The 22,226-nt window shown below is 31.9% G+C and overlaps 1 protein-coding gene across 2 annotated transcripts; it reads left to right on the forward strand.

Annotated features, from left to right (window-relative positions):
* The first annotated feature begins 6,366 nt into the window (after window positions 1-6,366).
* Window positions 6,367-20,297, forward strand: LOC148629956 (transmembrane protein 59-like). 2 transcript variants are annotated; one of them, XM_088560295.1, is made up of 6 exons: window positions 6,367-6,540; window positions 12,758-12,863; window positions 13,828-13,925; window positions 15,258-15,462; window positions 16,347-16,621; window positions 16,912-20,297. In XM_088560295.1, exons 1-6 carry the CDS (start codon window positions 6,391-6,393, stop codon window positions 17,041-17,043), a joined length of 966 nt encoding a protein of 321 aa, XP_088416421.1. In that variant the 5' UTR covers window positions 6,367-6,390; the 3' UTR covers window positions 17,044-20,297. The 2 variants fall into 2 exon arrangements, with proteins under 2 accessions (XP_088416421.1, XP_088416429.1); XM_088560303.1 differs by having other exon boundaries at window positions 6,374-6,540; window positions 15,261-15,462.
* Window positions 20,298-22,226: the final 1,929 nt, after the last annotated feature.

The following is a 22,226-nucleotide window of genomic DNA, read 5'->3' on the forward strand; positions in this document are numbered from 1 at the left end:
AGCGTTAACACAAAAGCGAGTTAACCTGTTAAAAAAAAACCAAAAAAAAAATAAAAATAAAAAAAAAGCTTTATAATGACAAGTTGATCAAGAACTGGACGGCAGGATTTTTGTGCGCAATAAGGATGATACACAAACTATGTTAATCAGCACAGAATCTGACCTTCTGCAGTTCATCAACATGCGAATTCAAAACTCCAATGGGAACCTGTCCATCATAAATCCCAGTTCCCAACCATAAGACTTTGCAAAAAAGGGGCCCTAAATGCTGGTGCCCCAGTCTTCACACCAGGCAGCTTTATATCATCAAGCTGCTACCAGAGATGACGATCAATCCAAACAAAGATCACAAAGTCCGCTCATAGGCTAGGACTAACTTGATGACTAACCTCTCATCCTACTACACAAGTTAATGAATAACAATAAAATCCAATGAAAATCTATTTTGTTCCTACCTAAAAGTCATTGTACATATGTTTTTTTCTACATGTATTCCATGCTGAGTGGTTGCATCACATGGCTAATTCAGGCATGACGGTGTAAGCATCCAGCACCTGCTTGCTCCCTATTGTCATTGATATTCTGTGTATACAAAAGTATATTTTAATCTTCATCGAGTTGCTAGCGCAATTCTTCATATCTTTTCAAGTAGAGTTATTCCGCTTTCCCCTGAGTTCAAAATCTTTCATTGCTCCAATGACCATAAACTTGTTCTTCATGGTTTTTTAGGGAATTTTTTACTGTTTCTATATGTCCATTCTAGTTAACATGATATGATTTATCTACAATCAAAATCAAAATTACCCCATTTTCACTTATCTCTTCTGTTATATGACCATTTTTTGTATAAAACTGATGGTTGTCATTCTTCTACTAGACAGTTTTTTTTATGGCATCTCTTATTTTACTTCTTGGTTATGACATCCATGAACACCCTGGACCTGAGAATTCTAGAATCCAGGCTTGTAACATATCTATTGTGAACTAGGTGATTACTGAATCTAAGCTTGATAACACTGTTAAAAGTGAGGATATGTGTATAGAGAATTATCTCAATCCTGAACCTTTTCGAAGGGATAGAAATTATGATAGGGATGGAGGTATTATATTTTATGTGAAGAACACTCTGCTAGTTAATCGTCGTTCTGACTTAGAAATACCAGAAATTGAATCTGTATCTGTTGAATGTTATTCTGGTAATAGAAAATTTTTACTTGTGTGTTTTTACAGACCTCCAAATGCAAGGTCCTCATCTTGGGATCATCTAGAAAACATTTTTTCAAATTGTATTGATTCCGAGTTTGATAATGTAATTATTGTTGGAGATGTTAATGTGGATCTTATCACCAATCGTAATAATCATAAATTATCAAGAGTTTGTGACTTGGTTTGACAAAACGTTATTTCAGAACCCACGAGAATTACTCCCACTTCTTCTAATCTCATCGATCCTATATTTGGAAATAATTTAGCCATAGTCAAAGACAGTTATGTCTTGACGAACTTTTGTAGTGACCATTGTCCAACTGTTATAGAATTAAATTTCACTACTCCACGTGAAAAATCTTACACTAAAATTGTATATGCTTAGGACAATGGTGATTGTAAATCCATTAATCAGCACTTGCAAGGTGTTGATTGGGATGGTAGATTTGAAGGGATAAATGATATCAATTTTATTAACGATAATATTATTGGGGAGATAAATCATACTTTGAATACATTCATCCCACAAAAGACGATTCGTATCCGACCAAAAGATAACCCTGGATCAATAATGATATAAAATGTAAAGTGAGAAAAAGGAATCGTCTTCACAAAAAGGCTAAAAGTAGAAATCTTGCAATTGACTGGGAAAACTTCAGGAAACTGAGAAATGAAGTTATAGATATGGTAAGAGATGCCAAAAAGATGTATATCATTAATTTACAAAATTCTCTTGTTAACAAATCAGTTCCTCCAGGTAAATGGTGGCGCATTGCCAAGAGTGTTACAAAATTTAAGAATGTAAATAGTGTCGAGACTCCTATTAAGTCAAATGGTGATATTTTCTATCATCCTGTAGATAAAGCATGTGCTATTAATGATTATTTTGCATCTGTATCTACTCTGGAGACGGAACCCGATTTACCAAATATTCCACCACTTTCGCCCTGTGAGCGCTCGCATAGAGTAGTGACCGAACAGGAAGTGATAGACCAGTTCGAGATACTTAATGTAACTAAGCCAGGTGGTCCAGATAACCTGCCACCTAAACTATCAAAAACCATTTTCCTGCCATTGGTAAAACCCCTTACAAAAGTCTATATTACGGCGTTATGTCTAGTGGTTAGAAGATGGCAAATGTTATTGCAATTTACAAAGGTAAAGGTGGTGGGAGTGCTAGTAACTACAGACCCATATCTGTTACCGACTGTTTTTGGTAAGATGTTGCAGAAAATAGTTTTTAAGCACCTTCATAACTACAATTGCCGAAATAATATTTTGACAGATCATCAATCTGGATTTCGTCAGAAGGATTCAAGCGTGAATCAACTATTGATTATTTATGACGATATTATGAAAAATTTGGATAAGGGAAAGGACGTTCGATTTATATTTTGTGATGTTTCCAAGGCGTTCGATCGAGTCTGGCATTCTGGTCTTCTATATAAACTGCGAAAAAATGGTGTAAAAATAACTTGTTGGGTTGGTTTCGAAGTTATTTATCCGATAGAAAGCAACGCGTATGCATGGAAGGATACCATTCAACTTGGAAATCTATCAATGCTGGTGTACCGCAGGGATCCATTTTAGGACCTTACCTATTTGTATTGTTTGTCAATGATATTGTAGATATTGTCTCTAATAAAATAAAGCTATCTGCAGATGACACTTCGTTATACTGTATCGTTGATTATCAAGAAATAGCTGCCGAATCACTTAACTCTGACCTTGATAGTTTATATACATGGTCTACGGATTGGGGAGTTACGTTTAATAAGACAAAGTCCATGCTATTTACTAGGAGACTATATGAAGACATTCCGACATTATACTTGAATGGTCACGCCTTAGAAAATACACAGGTTCATAAACACCTTGGTTTGAATCTTAATTCGAAGGGTATATGGAGAGACCATATTAACGATATCTACTCGAAAGCCTGTGCTCGGATGCTCAAACACAGCCTTGATCGTGATTCTCTAGAGAAGCTTTCTATCGGGTTCGTGAGACCCATTTTGGAATATGGTAATCTTGTATGGGACAATTGCACTAACCAAGAATCGGATCTAATTGAATCTGTGCAGTGCGAGGCTGCTAGGATAGTGACTGGCTTACGAAGAGGAACATCTAGATTAAAACTTTATAATGAACTGGGATGGGATTCACTCAAGGAAAGGCGCAGAAAACAAAAACTTATATTTGTGTATAAAGCCTGGAGTGGACTTCTTCCCAGTTAGGTATCTGAGCATGTTATATCATGCTAAATATTGAGAAAAAGAGGAAAACTATCCTATCAGAAACCCACGATTCTTCAATATTCCTAGATCCAATACTCAGTCATACAAGAACAGTTTTTTCCCGAGTGTTCTGGCTCTATGGAATGATTTGGACCATGAGTTTGAAAACGTGCCTTCACTTTTATTATTTAAGAAAAAACTTAATACAAATATAAAGAAACCTCCCAGTCACTATTCGGTGGGCCTTTGTAAACCTAACATTATTTTATGTCAACTTCGCAATGAAGTTAGCAATCTAAACCATCATCTTTTCCGTTCACACTTGTCTGAGAGCTCGGAGTGTGCATGCGGTGAAAATATTGAGAATGCTTATCACTATTTTTATGTATATCCCCTTTATACCAGAGAGCGTGCGGTATCAAACTCCAAAGCAGCTCCAGTTCCGTACCGTTGACATTTCTCCACTATTCTGGAATGGCAAAAGTAGTGCAGGCATGGAAGAGACAAATGCTCTGGAGTTTGGTGCGGTATTACTAGATAATCTCAGGAACTATCCTGATCGATTCCCCATTCTTGATTTCCTTTAATGTTGATCGGATGATCTGTCTCCGGAGGAGAACACACACATCACAACTACTGTTTTACAATATATATCAGACACAATACGATTTGATTAATAGACTTCAGTCTTATGATCAGATGTCCATTAATGTATAACCTATAATAATGTTAAGGGTTCGCTTTTTTATTTATAATATACATGGTATTGTTGTTCCATATATATGCTGTTTTATACAATTATGGTTGTATTCGTTTATACTGTAATTGAACATGATGGTCGACCAATAGTTCATACCATGTATAATACATTGTAACATTATAAATTTTACATATTCCATTTCCTAAAATATGTGTAACTTAAAATTATGTTTGAAAATTTCCCTTTCAGTGCATTGTTGGTCGATCGTGCTGTTTAAACAATTATTATTAATATTTGATATTATATACTTTATGGTCCATTCGTGTTTCGGGAGAGGATGTATATAGGCATAGCCTGTTATCCAATCCCTTTGATTTACTTTAAGTCAATAAAATATTTAAAATTGAAATAGATAAAAGGTAAAACTATTTTCACTTCATCAACATCTGAAATTTGTATCTAAGTGTATGCACAGATTGTCGCCTAGTAAGTTCTCCACACGTATTTCAACGAGGAAAGCTTCCTTCTCAGCATTTTTTTCTTGCGAACTAGTACTTCTCAGCTTCACATATGTTGTTGCTTGTATTATACTTTACATTTTTGACTTTTTTAATATTTAATTTCCTTACTTATATCTGGCGCAGCGCAAAAGGTAGTCTTTTTCTGGCGTAAAAGGACTACATTGTTCTTTTTATTTGTGCAATTTAACTACGATATTTTATCTAATTACCGCAAAAGGAGGATGCCCGGCCTGTCTGGGGAAGCCAACAGGTTAATGTTATCATACCTTTCTGATCGAACACAGCAATTAAAGATATGTGGTATTGTAAGCCAATGGGTAGATATTAATAAAGGTGTACCCCAAGGCTCAATATTAAGACCTTGTATTTATCAATGATATTTTTTTACTTTCTTACTTAGGAAATTTGTATAATTATGCAAATGACAACACATTATCTTATGCTTCTAATAATTATAATGAACTTGTAAATACTTCAGAAATAGAGAGCAAAATTTTAATACATTAATTGGTTCTATTTTAATTTATTTGTATGCAAGTAAACCAAGAAAAGTTTCAAGCGATAGTTGTAGGAAAAACCGCAGATAGAGCACCAACTTTTAATACTGGTGATATTTACATAACTTGTGGAGATACTGTAAAACTTTTAGGTGTAGATATTGATTTTATGTTAAATTTTGACAACCATATTAAATCTGTCTGCAAAAAAGATGTACAACAACTTAAGTATTTTTCACACATTTATATTGTCAAATTTACAATTTTTGTCCTCTTTCTTGGCACTATTGACCAATGAGTAATACAAAGAAAATAGAAAGAAATACAATAAAGGGCTTTACGGTATGTCTTCTTTGATTTTAACTCTTCTTATGATGATCTTTTAGCAAAGGCCAATATACCAATTTTACATGTAAGACGTGTACGTCAGGGTATTGGCAATAGACACTTTTAAAATATTATGGAATCAAGCACCACCTGTATTAATCTGATTTAATTTGTAAACAAAATCATTCGTAATTACAGATACCCAGTTGCGGATCCAGAGTTTTAGGTAAAAAGGGGGTGGCAAAAAAATTCTTGACATGATTAACGGTGAGAATCACGAAATGAGTGTTTATCATGATTTAACACACACAATTTTTCAACATTTTTTTCTAAGGGGGCCGCCCATGGATTCGCCATTGATACCACATATTAAAACATCAAGGTACGGAAAACAATCATTCAGTAAGTACGCTGCTCCAGTCCTCTCTCTGGAATTCTTTACCCGAAAACTTCAGGCAGTGCTCGAACTTCAGTCAGTTCAAAGCCATGATTTCAAGATGGGAGGGAAAAATTGTTCTTGTCAGCTGTGTACGTTGCTTGTATATCGACTGTTAATCTGTGCATGAAGCAGCGACCTTGAAACCATAGTTTTGTTGATTTAATATTTTGTTTTGTTTGTGCCGCTTTTAGTTTCTTTGCTTGCTTTGCTTTTAATTGCTATAAATGTTTGTGTGCTATATGTGTCTTTGTCTTATTATAGCTGTGTGTTTGACTGATTTGTCAATATATTTTACATGTATGCATGCACTAGTACTGTGTAACAATTTACGTCGGTTTTAAAAGCTTTTAAGAAGATATGTTGTCGCTGTTTGATAATTTGATTCGATGCACTGGGAGCCTCCAGTTGTTTTTGATCAATGAAAAAAAATCACGTGATCAAAATAATATCACAGCTGTTCAAGATGGCGGCGTTGAGATTGCAAGAACTTTTGTTTATTTTTTCATTACTGTCATTTTCATCAGCAATTGGAATTTTCGATAGAGTTTTAGACGACATTACATCTTGTTCTGATAAATGCTCAAATACTTATCAGCCACATACTTTCGAAAAGGTAGAAATCTGGTATAGGATCTCAAATGTCGTGTACATTTTCTCCTATTTCTGTTTTCACTTCTGCTTTGTTTTGCTATTTAATATGAAGTTACTGCATGAATATCCAAAAAAAGGCATTTGCTGTAGGTTAAGCTCATGTCATTTGTTCACTTACAGCCAACATTTAATGCATGTCACGGCTTCACTATTGCCAGTATTGGAGAACACCATTATTGACCTGTAGTTCAGAAGATGCACAACTGTAGCATCAACCAAATAATTTAGTTTGAAATCTTGCAGATGAATTTGAGAACTACTGGAATCAATGAATACTTGTATTGTGTTTTGTTAGCTGTAGATCATAAACAATACTCTGAAATGTGTAAATATTGAAAAAATTCAAATGTTGAAATATTGAAGAATGTATTTCAACAGATATTTTTGTTTATGGCAGTGGCTGCTTGTCCACGTATTTGAGGATGAGGAGCCTCAAGAGGCTAATCATCCACACATCCAGTTTGCATCAGTATTATACGGAATCATGACGGCTAAGGAAATATTTATTTATGACTTTGTGAACAATGTTTACTGAACAGTTTTCTAATGAATTAAATTTTTTACATTTTACATATTGTTTCTGTTGTGTTTACTAGAAACGGACGAATTTTATGTTGGTCAGACGTTTAATACTTTTGATAATTTGGAAAACTTTTTCAAACTATGAATGATAGAACTATGTACAACTATGCAAAAGAAACTCTTGAACTATTGAATGTGCTATCAAACGTACAGCAGAGAAAAATATTGACAAACACTTAAAATATGTAAATATGTATGTATTCATGTATTACTGTAAAGTAATTCACTGTAATATAATTCATGGATTAGTACTGGACCAAGAATGTGAAAAAATATATAGCACCTGAAAAATCTGTTTAAGAGTCATTTATGACTGACATTGATGTGTGTTTTAATAAGAATATGGAAGTTTGCTACCACCATTAACAGGTGCAAGATACCGTAACTTAATTCACAATTAGATGCTTATTTGGAAAAAAAAGATAAAAGTCATGTATTTTTTCAGTAAAAACATTATCCTTTACGTGTGAAGCATTCATTTTTATCTTGTTTATGATTTTATGGTATTTTTTCCTCACATAGACTTACCGTATGTGTCAGTTACATTTGCATGATAGCTTCAGAAAAATTGTAACGTAATTCACTGTGTTTCATGGGACATCCGTATTTTGTGGAAATTTTTTTAAAATCGTTTTCGATGTAAAAATCACAGTTAAAATTATGTTTTCTAGCTATTTTTCTCCCTAGAAAACTTATTGGGTGTTCTTCATTTGGAATATTTTATATTTTTCTATGTATTTCTTCAGGGGAACCCTAATTTGTGACATAGGGTTTTTGTCGATTGAGTCTTAGATATTTATCGTCTTTTTTAAGTGAACCAGATCAGTGTCCCGTAAACTATGTTTTTACAATCTGGCATAACCCTGATAGTAATTTGAACCCATACATTATTGGCGCAAACCGGATGTGTGGATGAGCGGCCACTGCCTTTGTTTATTGCATTTAATTGAAAAACGTTTATTTCCATGTATTGGCGACTGGAGATGTATTGCATATACATATATCAACTTATTTACCATAAGCATTTAAGGAAGCGTTCAGATATGTGTGTGCTTCAAAATATCACTGACAAGCTTGAAAATAGGAATTAAAGGGTTTGAAGGCCACGTTTAATCAAATGTTTGTCACAAGTGGCTTGAATTGGTAAACTTAACATGTGGAAACCAAAATATTGGAGGATCTTTAGATGAACAAGACTCTTGTAAGCAGTCCGATATTGACAGAACGAAACTGTTGATTTTTTGAAAGATTTAAATTCTGATAAGTTCGATGGTACTAATGGAAGGTCTTTTTGGAAGAAAATAATTTTTGAAAACATTGATGAGGAAATAAATATGCCAATAAATGTTATAAAAATTTTAAAAAATAACAAAGCATGTGCTGATGATGGTAGAATTAACAAATATATTAAGGCCACTTGAGGTATATTTATTGATGTGTATAAGAAGTACTTTAACTTGGTATATGAAATAGGTATAATTCCATTGTCATGACTAATAGGAACTAAAAAAACCCTTTTATATTATGTAGGTATCTCTGTACCTATGTCTTATGGCGATGAGAAATAAAGATATATAAAACAAAGGAGATAAATATATCAGTAATCCAAAAAACTATAGACGATTAACTAAACTGAGCTGCTTTGGAAAATGCTTATTCTGTACTGAGTAAAAGGCTAAATAGTTTCCTTGATCAAGAAAATCAAATGTGGATTCTGAGAAGGATCTTCCACTGCTGACAAAATTTTATTCTTCATTCTCTATTTGAAGTTCTTAAATTTGAGAAAACAAATTTGTATTGCAGATTTGTGGATTTCAAAAAGGCATTTGATACCATACAGAGGGACACCCTCTACCAAAAATACTTAATACATGTAATATAAGTAATATAAACGGGAAACTGTTTCAAGTTATATACAATATTTATCAAAATATCAAATCTTGTAAAAATTATAATGGTCAGAAATCAGACTGTTTCCCATGTGCAATAGGAGCTAGTGCATCAGGGTAAAAATCTGTCCATCTTCTTATCTATACATTTAAATGAAAAGACCTCATTTTGTGTGTCGCTTCTCTTCCTTCTGCGATAAACTAATCATCATGCCTTTGTGTGCTATATGTGCATTGCATAGTCGCATTTGTCACACTCACTTATTATTATTTCATTTGTGTTATTTTGGGAGAAAAACAAAAATTAAGACATCCAGATATTTTTAACTGTTATTGGACAGACTTTTAAGTCAGACTTTACTTCCGTTTTGTCAAGTTGCACTTTTTTAGAATTTTCTTTATTTTTGATAACTTTCTAGCAATAAAAGTGTTACGGGCTTAAATACAGTAACTAGTGCAACTGAAATGGAATTAAAATTATTTTTAAAACTTTTTGTCATTTTATATTATAATGGCTGAATAGGCAAGTGATCAGCAATACTCATTTAACAAATTAAGTGAGTACTGTAATACATGGAAATTAAGACAGATTTATAAGTTAATATCATAAAACAAAACCATTAATTTTTATGTGAAATAGACAACTAAAGAATATGAATTATGTCTACATTAATTTTGCTGTAGAAATCGTAAATAACTATAATGAGAAGAAACTTAAAAACATGCAAACGTCAATTAGCTGAAACGGCAAATGAAGCCATGTATAGTCCAATGAAAAAAGGACGAGTCCATAATCTTCCAATTAAATGCCAGTTGGATCTGTTGGATAAACTTGTCAATCAAATCCTACTGTATGGTTGTGAAATATGGGGCTATGGTAATAATGAAATTATGGAAAAATCAGTTTTGTAAATTTCTACTCTGAATTATATCAACAACAACTAGCTCCATGGTTTATAGGGAACCAGGAAGATATCCATTAGTCTTGGATATTAAAATAAGAATGCTTTTTTATTGAAACTCTTGATCAGTCCAGAGAAAAAGTTAAGTGCCATTGCTTAAAAGCTGATTATCAAACTAACAAACACAACATCTTTCTCGACATCTTGGTTTTAAAGTATTGAAAACATTTTGAATGAATGTGGCCTGCAATACATATGGCTCTATCAATATGTCTACAATGGTAAATGGCTAAAAAGAACTGTTGAAAAAATTCTTCATGACCACTTCACTAGAAGTTGGTATTCAAATATGGAAAATAGTGATAAAACATTGAATTACCAACTACTGTATTAAAATCAAAGCGCCAGTGGCATTGAACCTCGGAAGTCATGAGACATTTATAGGTATTTTAAAAATTTGAAAATCTGCTGATGGTAATTTGTTTTTTCTTTATTTCCAAAAAAATAAATTATTTACAACCGGATCAGTGCTTTCACCACTAATAGAACTACACATCCACACAAATCTGATGATTTGAAATTTCAATTTAAATTTCGTTTTCTCTTTTTTTTTGCCTTGTTTCATTTCAATTTCTTTTTGTTTCTCAATGTGTAATATTGACAACCTGTTTTTACTTTTAAACATGGCCAATCACGTGGAATCCATGTATGGATATCAAAGGCATTCATAAAATATAGTTCACACTTCTATATATGTATTTGATTTTTTCTTTGACACTGAATCGTGTAAAATCTAATTTCAATCAAATACCTGTACTGTAAAAACAGGCAATGTATTGATACAAAATTATCAATTTGATTCATTTTAATATTTATCTGCCATATCTCTTTCCCGGTGGAAGTACTTTTAAGGCGGTTATCAACCGGAAGTCGTTTTGATTGACATTAGATGGTTTTAAGACTCAGAAGTCATGTGACTTCCAAGATCAAGGTATTTTTGATATACTTAGCGGTAAAGATATTGCAATGCTATGTGAATTTTGACTCATAAATCATAAATTTCTTGTTCAAAGTGGAAGATGGAGAAACATACCAAGAGATAACAAAATCTACCCTTTTTGCATGTTTTGTGGGGATGGCAGTTCAGGTGATGAATATCATTTATTCATTACTCTGTTTTTATCCACCTCACCTTCAACTACATCTTATTATATTTTCCTCTATACCGGTACATTATTATTGTAAAATATGCATGTTTTTCTGTATACCAACTGCACAAGGTGCAATACCACAAAAGGAAGTCTTGGATTGATTTTGGGGTTTTGACTTGAACAGTTTAGGAATAAGGAGCCAAAGAGGAGCTAATTTGATTCTGGTCGAAATTCTTATCCTATTGTAAAGTATTAAATCAGTAACAAAATTCAGAGCTGCATGAAGCTTGAATGATATGTCCATACTTGCCCCGAATGCTTAACAGGGTTTGACCTCTGAGGTTTTATCAGGCTGTACCCTGTTAAGCATTTCATTCCACTAAATTGAAATAAATTTTGTAATAGATTGCAATACCAGATGGTAGGCCAGGTTGTAATCAGATGTTTTGAATATTGCCAGGCAAGATATGTGTATCAGGGGCAGATCCAGGATCCAGTTTAGGGGTGGACATAGATAATTAAAGGCTGAGCAAGGCAATACAATTTTTGAAGTTATAATTTTTGAAAATCAAGATTCCATGCATTTTTTTTTTTTTGTATTACAAGACATACTCCCAGCACACTTTTCCTTATATCCATGCCTGGTCATTGTGGAGTTGATACATTTTTTTGTGCAATATCATGATTAATTATTATGATTCTCCTCTTCAGTAACAAGTCTTTGATATTTTTTTTAATTGTATTAACATTGAATTATGTGTTTTGTACTTGTCCTGTATTGTAACTGGTTGTAAATCTATTATTTTGATTTTATACCAATAAACAAATTGAATTTGAATTTGTAACATTATCAAATTACAATTTGGTAATTGAAATATGATGCATGCTTTCATACTTGATACAGCTGTTACAGAGATGTATGACCGTGTTTGTGAATGAGTGATTTGCTCTGATTCTAAACTAAAATTGATTGATATGTTAAAGTTAGAAATATTTTATTTCTTGTGAACATTCATGTTTGTATGAATTAAAACAAATGTGTTAGTAAAAAAAATCTGAAACAAAATTACAACATTAACACGAGCATAGGAACATGTAATTAAAAGGTTCATGGTGTGACATTGATTATGTGTTCTTGTATTCGTGCATAAATGTATTAACTTTTGTTTCAACTTAAAATAAATCTACATGTAAATAATTTAAATACATGTAATTAAGTCCCCTCCTTTATCTCATCTGCTTTTTCTCCTTTCTAGTAATGAAATGGATTTAGGAAATGTTATATATAACAACTGAAATATACAGATTGACATGTAAATGTTTAGATCATGTTAAAGAAATTACCAGTATTCTAAGGTATCAATATTGTACTGTTCGTTCAATAGAAGTTGGCTTAAAGGGCATTGAAGTTTCGGGGAAACTTAGATTTGTGCCTATAACAAGGTTCACAGGTACTTTCTCTCACTATCAAATATACAACTTAACAAGCAAAACCACACATTACCACAGTATTACAATTCTAATAGAGGTCCTTTACAGTCACAATAATATTTACACACTTTTATACATATAAGATGTATTAAACAGCCAAAGTATAGTACACATGTATTTCCTATGTATATTAAAATTTGACAAGTCATGTTTATATTTTGTAGGGCTATTTGGCAGAAGTATGTAAACGAGGATGTAGATTTTATACCATAATGGAGTTTATATACAACCATGAGAATCCTAATATGACAATGAAAGGATGTACTTCATGTGAGTAAAACAGATGTACTGTAAATTTAGAAACTACTGTGTGCATTGTTGAAAATGTGATTTTAATTTTGTGATTTAAAAATGTTCATATTTTCGAAATACTAAAAACATTGCAATTATTCATGAATTTACTAACAAATAGGCTGCTGGAACAGGGTTATATTGCTACAAGATTGAAGTCATCACTACAGAAGTTTTATGGTCGTCATCATGAACTCATGGATCATTATGATGTATCCATTTGCGCCATGAAAACTGATTTATTCAATGGTCATAGTTTACCTTTCCTCGTTTGTCTACCCCAGACTTGACTTTTTATGAGCAACTGGGCAGGTGTTTCTAGAAAAGCAGAGGATGCTTACTCTACCAGTGCACATGATCCATGCTCCCAGTCTTTAGTGGAGTCCGAGTTGCTCATTTGCTTTTGTTACTTTGTATGTATGGTTTTAGTTATTTTATATTCTTTGTTGTGTTTGTCTGTTCAATGTCTGGTCTTTGTCCTTGGATTACATTCTTTTGATTACAGATATAACCTTGGTTCCATTGATTACTCTTTACAGTGTTTCAAATAATACACTCATGTAGATTGGTATTTAATGAAAAAGGTTAATTAGTGGAAGAGAAAAATATGAAAATGAGGTATTAATGTTGTTTATAGTAACAAATAGTATATGACAAACTATCTATTGGGCTGTAAAATCAATGGAGAGACTGGAGTCACATTGAATAAATGGTATGAATATGACCAAAACTATATATATGATAAACATGAACACATAGTTGTACACTAATGACAAACTGTTAAACAGTGAGATCTACTATGCAGGTTTCTTACAGTATTTTTATGAGTAGTTTCTCATTAACAGTACCCAGGTAGATAAATACTGTATATACACTAAATCAGTAGACATTACTTATTTAGAATATGATTGTAAATAGTCGCTTTGTAACAATCTATTTGTAGCATGTGAAGAGGCCTATAATTCTACAGAGGAAGAAAATACTTGTATATTTGGTTGCAAAAATCAAGTATCTAGACTTCAGAAGTTTAAATTTGATGAGGTAGATATTTAAAAAGCTGAAAGATTCTATTGCAGTCATGAAATACATTGTATTTTTTAAGAAACATGCAGGCTTTACAAATTCTCTGTCGTATACACCATACCTTGAGAAATTGACTGAAGTTTTCGGTACATAAATTTGTTCACAAGAATGATGATCTTAACTTTAGTTTTCTAAGATTTTATAAAGGTATAGATTATTAAAATTTTGTAATCATAGAGAAATAACTACCAGTATGGATCAACCAGTGGTATAGATTGATAATTTAATTAGTTTTTGAAGTTTTGGTAAAGGTTTGTTAATTTTCTCAAAAAAAAATCTTTTGAACTCTTTATTGGAACAATTTAAAACTGGATATGCAATTATAGAACAATTAGTTGAGTGTGGGCTTTTTGGCTTGGTCAGCCACCAACTTCATGTTTGCCTGAATGGTTTTGTTGCTATTTTGTGTTTGGGCTTTTTAGCTTGGTCAGCCATCAACTTCATGTTTTCCTGAATGGTTTTGTTGCTATTTTGTGTTTGGGCTTTTTGGCTTGGTCAGCCATCAACTTCATGTGTGCCTGAATGGTTTTGTTGCTATTTTGTGTTTGGGTTTTTTGGCTTGGTCAGCCATCAACTTCATGTTTGCCTGAATGGTTTTGTTGCCATTTTGTGTTTGGGCTTTTTGGCTTGGTCAGCCATCAACTCTATGTTTGCCTGAATGGTTTTATTGCTATTTAAGGGAAATATTGGGTAGTTCAAAGGTTGAATGTTCATTTGAAAGCTTTTAAATTGGTCTAAAGCTTCAGTATAATTATTTAAAACAATGGCCACATTAAAACCCAGTTATTTAAAACAATGGCCACTTTAAAACCCAGATTCATATCTATTTGAGTTTCATGAATCAGTTCATTGATGTCATATAGACACAATTCTTCTATATAGTCAGCAGGGATAAAATTTAAAAAATATCAGAAAAAGCAAATTGTTGGTGTGAAAACTTCATTAACATGCTTACACACAGCCAAATACACACAAGTAGTACTGTACACATACGCACAGCCAAATACATACAATATTGTACTGTACACATACACATAGCCAAATACATACATGTAGTACTGTAATTAGTATTGTTGTATTTTTTTTTTTAATAAAATCCTTATAAATGAACAGAACAGAATATATCTTTGTTGTCAATTTGATGCCCAATCATGAGCAGTACAAACATAACAAAGAAATACGTTTAGTTGTACAATATCCAAAAAAGGATATTAATAAGTGATGGACTATAATCATCAAACACAATGACCCAAAGTGTTAAATAATATAACAATATTTGTTCTCATTCAGCAGGATCCCATGGATACAATGAACATCCATTTCATCAATCCTTTCATGTATGTCCACAATATGTACAGTAATATGATAGATAAAATGTGGAACCATTTGTCTGTACGTTGGTCATTTTACATGAGAACTGGAGATGGGTCAGTTGTTGTTGTCAAATCTGAACCAGAATTCACACCAGAGTTTGATTCAATTGAAAATGATGATGGTATGTATGATTAGAGATGGACAAGGAATAAAATTTTCAATCTGTCCTCTACACAATTATTGAAGAACCTGGTAAATTTAAGGAAATCTCGGTATAATATGATTTAGTCCTGATATATTGAAAAAAAAGAAAGGCTATGGTGAAACACAACACTAGTGAAATTACAGTAAATGACATAATTGTACCTTCAGTTCATGAAATTTTGGCTCAATAGTAATTTCTTAAATTTCTTTTTATTAGTACATTGAGTTAACATTGAAATCGTTTCTTAATGTTATAGGAAACAAGTTTTAAGTTTGACACATGGTTCACAAGATGATACAAATATTTGGTAATAACCATCTGTTAATCTCCATTCCATTTCACAAAAAGAGACAGGATTGTAAAATTAATTGTTAATAATGATACCACAGTGCTGTTCTGTTGTCATGATTAACAATTTACTTTACTCTTAGTCTCTAACAGATTAAACTTATCTCTGTTGATCTGAATTATACTAATTTTTGCTAAATTTTACTAGATATCAAATTGACACCTGATATTTGCATACAATACACTATTGTAAAATGAATCTATTTTGTATCAAGCTGTTGACATTTTTTTTGTATGGATGGTAAAATGGTGTGTATGTACTTGATCTATTAGGGAATGATGATGGGGTTAAGTAAGTAAATAATTTCATTATGTCAACCATGTTAAACATGGCACAGACTTACAATGTGATTTGGTATTGTGTCCAGTGTGATATTGAGGTGGTAAAAATAAAAATCAGGGTACAATAACTAAATTACATGGGTTTTAGTACTTCCACTCCTTATATAAAAAATAAGTTCAAAGTTATTTATTTTACTTTTGATTGGCTTCCTCAACACTGTAAATTATAGACTACAACACAGCTCATTACTTAGAAACAAACTTAGAAGAGGTAGATAGATCAGCTACTCCAGTCATCAAACGATCACAGATAGAGCAAGGTACACAATTCAGTGTTAATGGTGATGCTAACTCCAATGACTGGTTGTCATGTGTTTCCAAGAAGACTGGACTCTCTCGGGTGTTCCTCAGTATGCTGCTTTTCATGTCAGCCATGATGATGATCTGGTTATGTCTGACTGCTATGGTAACTGCCCCTGAACAGCGTGTATTGGCTAGCAATCAGGTATCAGAAGTTATTATTCACTGTGTATCACTTCTACCATTTGCAAACATTCAAAATACGTAATATGAAATAATTTTTCTTTACTTTATTTGTCATCAAAATAAATAGATTCCATGATGCCTCAGCTGATCTGTTGGTAGGAAAAGCCTGTCACAGAATTGGTTTTATTTCACAATTTAAAATACAGTGAATGTTGTCCAGCAGATAGTTTTCCAACAAAATAATACTCAAAAAGTCAAAATTATTTTTACATAATTTTTGTCAGTGATGTTTAACTTTCTATCTTGCAGAGACTTAGCATTAAGGGAGATTTACAACATATCAAAGAAATGAAGGCATTAGGAATGGAAATCACGTATCCTCAGGTCATTTATGAAGAGGCTGGACCACTTCCAGTAAAGGTCAAAGTTCAAAAGCTGTGAGGACAAATTTCAAAATAGTGTTTTTACACCTAGGAGATGTTAGTGATGGTATTCAGTGATATTTTGTGGGATTATTTATCTACAAACTATAGTGGTGATGCATCGGCATTTGTAACATTTGTCAAACATTTTTAATATTCTAAATATTTTCCTTCAGATTAATTGTTTAAACATAGAGGTTCTGGTTCATGAAAACATTCGAAAAACTCTGGTCACCTTTTTTGTTGTTGTTATGGTTTCACTGTTCTTTTTTTAACTGAATCTATTTTTATTTATGTTTTGTGCTTCCTTCTGTTTTTTTTTTTGGGTCTAACATTAGGAGGTTTTTATTGTGTACTGTATTTGTTGGTGTGATTGATATAGTTTGTGGTACTTTGTTTCAAATCTTTTTTGTCTTTTTTTTTTTGGTGAATAATTTTGCTATTAGAACTTTGGAGTTAGTTGGTAAATCATTAAAAAAATGGTCTAAAATATTGAAATGTTTCTATTTTAAATTAATTTAAGACTTGAAGTGGTAAAAAAAACTTCAACTGCTGGATAGTTGCCATATGATTATGATCTGAAGTCCACCAATATAAACTTCATGAGTGCTCTTATATTATAAATAAGCAGTATTTTTATTCTATGTAATTAACTTGAATTAGTAAATCATTCCCTTCTGAGATGACTATATACAACTAAGCAAAGTTTACATCTGTATGATAATTCATGATGGTCAAGAAAAAATATGGCCTTACATGAAGGTAGTTAAACAACAAAGTATAAAATGTCAAATCTTTTATGTCCATTTAGCGAATTTATTGAAAAGAAAATATTTGGATGTTTGTAATGTACACTGTACAATATGAAACTTTCTGTAATACATATACATTTTGGAAACTGAAAAAATGATCACATTTCAAATATTTTTTTTGGTTTGCAAAGAAAAGCTGAATAATAACTGGTTTTATTTAAATTTAGGTCTGAACTATCTGACCTTGGTGGAGACATTAGGACCACCTTAGTCTTGGGCTATACACAAATAATACCTAAAAAATTAGTATTCACTTACATCAAATCTCTACTGGTCCAAACTAATGGAATGCTTTAGTGAACTTTGCAGTTGTATATTGTCAAATGCTGGTAAGCAGTATTTGAATGTTGAATTCCATAGTAAGGAGTTATGTGATATTTTTTTAGTTTTTGATGTAATGTTATTACTTTTTGTTTCGTTAATAGTTTGTCTTACATTTTCATTTTTAAGTCATATTAATGTATAAGAAAGTGCTGCCTTAAAAGCCTTGTACAAAATAGCAAAATAATGTAATTAATTTAGATACATGTACTTAATAGTAAAGAGAAGTGGCGTATAATGAGTTGTGTGTGGTTTCCGTGTAACATATTTGATATTTTTAGTGACTATTAAAGAAATAGAAGAACTTTTACAATATTGACCAAAATTATATTTGGAAAGATATTTATCAGATTCAGATTTAAAAAAAAATGTGCTGATGATCATGAGATCATGTTAATATAAAAAAGAAGCAGTGTTTTACTGGAAATTTGGTATAAAGACTTAACTGGTAATAGATTTTCGAAGATACTAAAAATAGTAAAAGTTTAAAGGATAATATATATGTATCACATTCTTAAAAGATAAGTGTTTCTAAAAAGATTCTTGTATAGGCTTTTGTCATGAAGTTGGCTGTTATTGTGAAGATGACTGATGAAGTTCCTTATGATGTGCCATTTGTACAGATTGTTTCTTACAGGTTTTTTCCATAGATCTGCCCCAGCCATCCTTTTGTAATAGGGCACCTTGTGACACCATTTCGATTTTCACTAATAAACAGTAAAAATTTCTATTCATAATACATGTGATAATTTATTTTATAACATTTTAAAAACAACATGACTGTAGAGGGAGATTGTTTTGAAGTATTGAGAAACTCTCTGTACAACTTAGATGTGAATTTTCGTTTGCCTTTTATATTGTTGTAAGCAAGATAACTGTGTTTTAAGGCGTAAAAACACTCACAAGTTCTACCACGAGTGGTGAAAAACGGGATAGCTATATATAGTAACATGGTGAAAATTACATCAATATATGTACTACATAAAGAAGAGATCATCAATGTTAGTGTGTGAACATGATAATTGTGATTACAAATGTACATTGCAGGTTTAATCATGTTAATGATTATTCCTTAGTTTTCAGGTAGAACTGCTGTTAACTCCTACAATGGTTTACTTAAGAAAATTAGTGAGGAAATTATAAGTTAGTCAATAATTGGTTACATTTCTGGTTTTGAAATAGTATAATTGTTTGCAATACACACTTATATCTTTCATCCTTAGGGAAATTTATATTGAAAAACATTGTTATTATAGACCTGTAATGTACATTGTTAATCTGCAGAATAAATGTGTTATGAATGATGGTATGCTTAAGTGTAATAGTGTTAATTAATAATGATTTTGTAATATGTAAACCTGATCTGTAAATATATCATAAACTACCACTTCTTCCAAGGATTTGGCATCATGAATATTTCAGGAGAATGAAATCTCATATTTCAGCTAAGTGTCAGTCTCTGTAAGAATCAGGCAGTGTGTGAAACATGGTATGAAGAACAACACCATTTTCATTGTTTTATTTATCTATTTGCAACATCAAAATCAAGGAAAAAGACAAGATTTTTCATACTGCTTTGTTAAATTGAGTTATAATTGAAATGCAATCATAATGAACATTACAAGGGAAGATAAATCTGTCAAACATCTCATTTTTCTATCATTTTATTGAAAAATTTCTAAGTAAAGCTAGTAATGCAGTGACCAAATAATGGTCTTTTCAAATTGAGACAGAATCCATAAGTGAAATTGTATTGTCAGATTGGTGGGGTTTTGACATGCATGTTTCTGCTTTTTCCCCTTTTTGCCCAATTCTTACAAATACTTTCACTTAAGATGTAGTACAAATTATAAATCAATTTTTTGATAACTTAGAAAATTTGTATTTCAAATTGAAGATATACATCTGTTATAAAAAAAATGATAACATGTACCTGTAACTTTCAAGAAAAGTTATTACACAGTACAGATGTCTTAAAAAGTCAAAATTATTATGTAAAACCATTCAAATCATTTGTTTATTTTGAATCTTTTCACACTGTATAAAAATGAATTGACAAGTAACTTATCAGTGTCAACGCAATCTTACAAAATGCATGTACATGTATAGTTGGGTATTCAATAAAAATTGAATGTAAGAATGTTTTCAATGTCTGTCTGTCAACCATATATGTGATTGCAGTATCTCATCAACTGAGCATGTGGTGATTAGTAATCTCACAATTTTTCAAAAATTTAATCATTGATCCTCAAGCGGTTGTGTCCACAAAGTGTTTAACTCCATAAAAGTCACTTAATTTATAAAATCAAGTGCAGTGCATGAGGATGAAGAAAATTATGTTACTTACAATCTGACAAATTTGAACAAAATCTAGTCAGCAGTCCAAAAGGAGTTGTATCTACATTAAATTGTTAAAGACAGTGACCTCAAGTAATGTTGTGGCCATGGAAAAATGTAGTTTCACTATCCTATTGAAGGAAGGAAATACAAAATACCAATGCTGTACAGCTCAATAGAAAAAAAAAAGTACATAATTATTTTATCTCTTATTTCTCATTATCAACTTTATATTGAAGGGGATGGTAACCAGAATTACTAACTCAACAGAGTTATTTTGTATATTTTCATCCAGGTGTCATCCAAAATAAGCAACAGCAATTTTGTGCCTTTACTTTTTACTGTACTCAGATATTGTAAGAGTTAGAAAGCTAGTGTAAATGCAAGACCAGTTCATAAAATGATAAATAAGTAACTTCAATAAAGCAAAAATGTGATTACAATATTTTGAAGTGGAGTTTCACATTCCTTTTTGAGTTAATCATCCAGCACCATACTATACAGGTTGTTATTCATTGGGACTTATTCTTACTTCCGTAGTTTAATCAACTTACTAAATGATTATCAGCATGTATTGCCCAATAAAATATCATTACATTGGTGCTGAGTAGTGCACGCCATATAATGTACTCTTTTTATACACGTTTTAGTGGCTGTACTGTTGTCCGTGTCGTCATCTGTAGACACTTGGTTTTTGTGCGAGGACTTGAATAGTATTCGGTGGATCTTGATTATATTTTATATACAAGGCTTCAAAATACAACAAAAGGAACACTGGTATTGCTTTTGGAGGTTATGGTTCCAACAACGAAGGAATTAGGTGCCAAAACATGGGATTTCTTCAGATTTAACTCAAGTATAAATGTTCCCACTAAGATGTTGTACCTCAAGTTCAAACATGTTTATTTTGGAGGTAGAAGCTGAAAAAGGAAAAACAAACAAGCATTTTCTGGATCTCTGAAATTATACCACAAGGTTCTAATACCTCAAAAGGAAGATTTTAATTGATTTTTTCTGATTGATTGATTCTGGTCAAAGGCCTTGTGAGCTATTGCCATTACTTGGCTTCTGGTGTTGTCGTTGTTCTTACCAATTTTCAAAACTCATCTCCTCAAACACTAATTGACTAATTGGAACCAAATTTGGTACAAATATTCCTTGGGGTATCTTACATGGAACTAAGGTAGGGATTTTTGATCAGTCGAAAAATATGGCTGTAGTTACTAAAAGTAACATAAGGATCAGACAGTACTTTTTCGCATATATCTCTAAAACCGCAAGGTTTAGCCAAATTCTGACATGGTTAGTAGTATTCAGCATGATGAGATCAATCTGTGGTCAAAGCTTTGTTTTTAATCTGATAAGCCATATTGGAATTATTGCTCTTTTTCAACGATTTTTGCTATTTTTAATGTCATTTCTTTCAAAAATCTTCTCCTCTGACACTACTTGACCACTTGGAACCAAACTTAGTTTTAATATTCCTTGGGGTATTCTGCTTAGAACTGATTTGGGGATTTTTGATCCTTCAAAAAACATGGCCCCATTACTAAAAGTAGAACATAGGGGTCAGACAGTATTTTTTCGCATATATTTCTTAAACTGTTAGGTTAAGCCAAATTCTGACAGTGAGTAAAAGTGTTCAGCATGATGAGATATATCTGAGGTCAAATTCAATGTTTTTTGTTTTTTTTGCTATTTTTAATGTTATTTGTTTCAAAAATCTTCACCC

Source organism: Perna viridis, chromosome 1 (assembly GCF_037379345.1).
Source record: "Perna viridis isolate PV_CMFRI_1.1 ecotype Kerala chromosome 1, ASM3737934v1, whole genome shotgun sequence".
Taxonomy (NCBI): domain Eukaryota; kingdom Metazoa; phylum Mollusca; class Bivalvia; order Mytilida; family Mytilidae; genus Perna; species Perna viridis.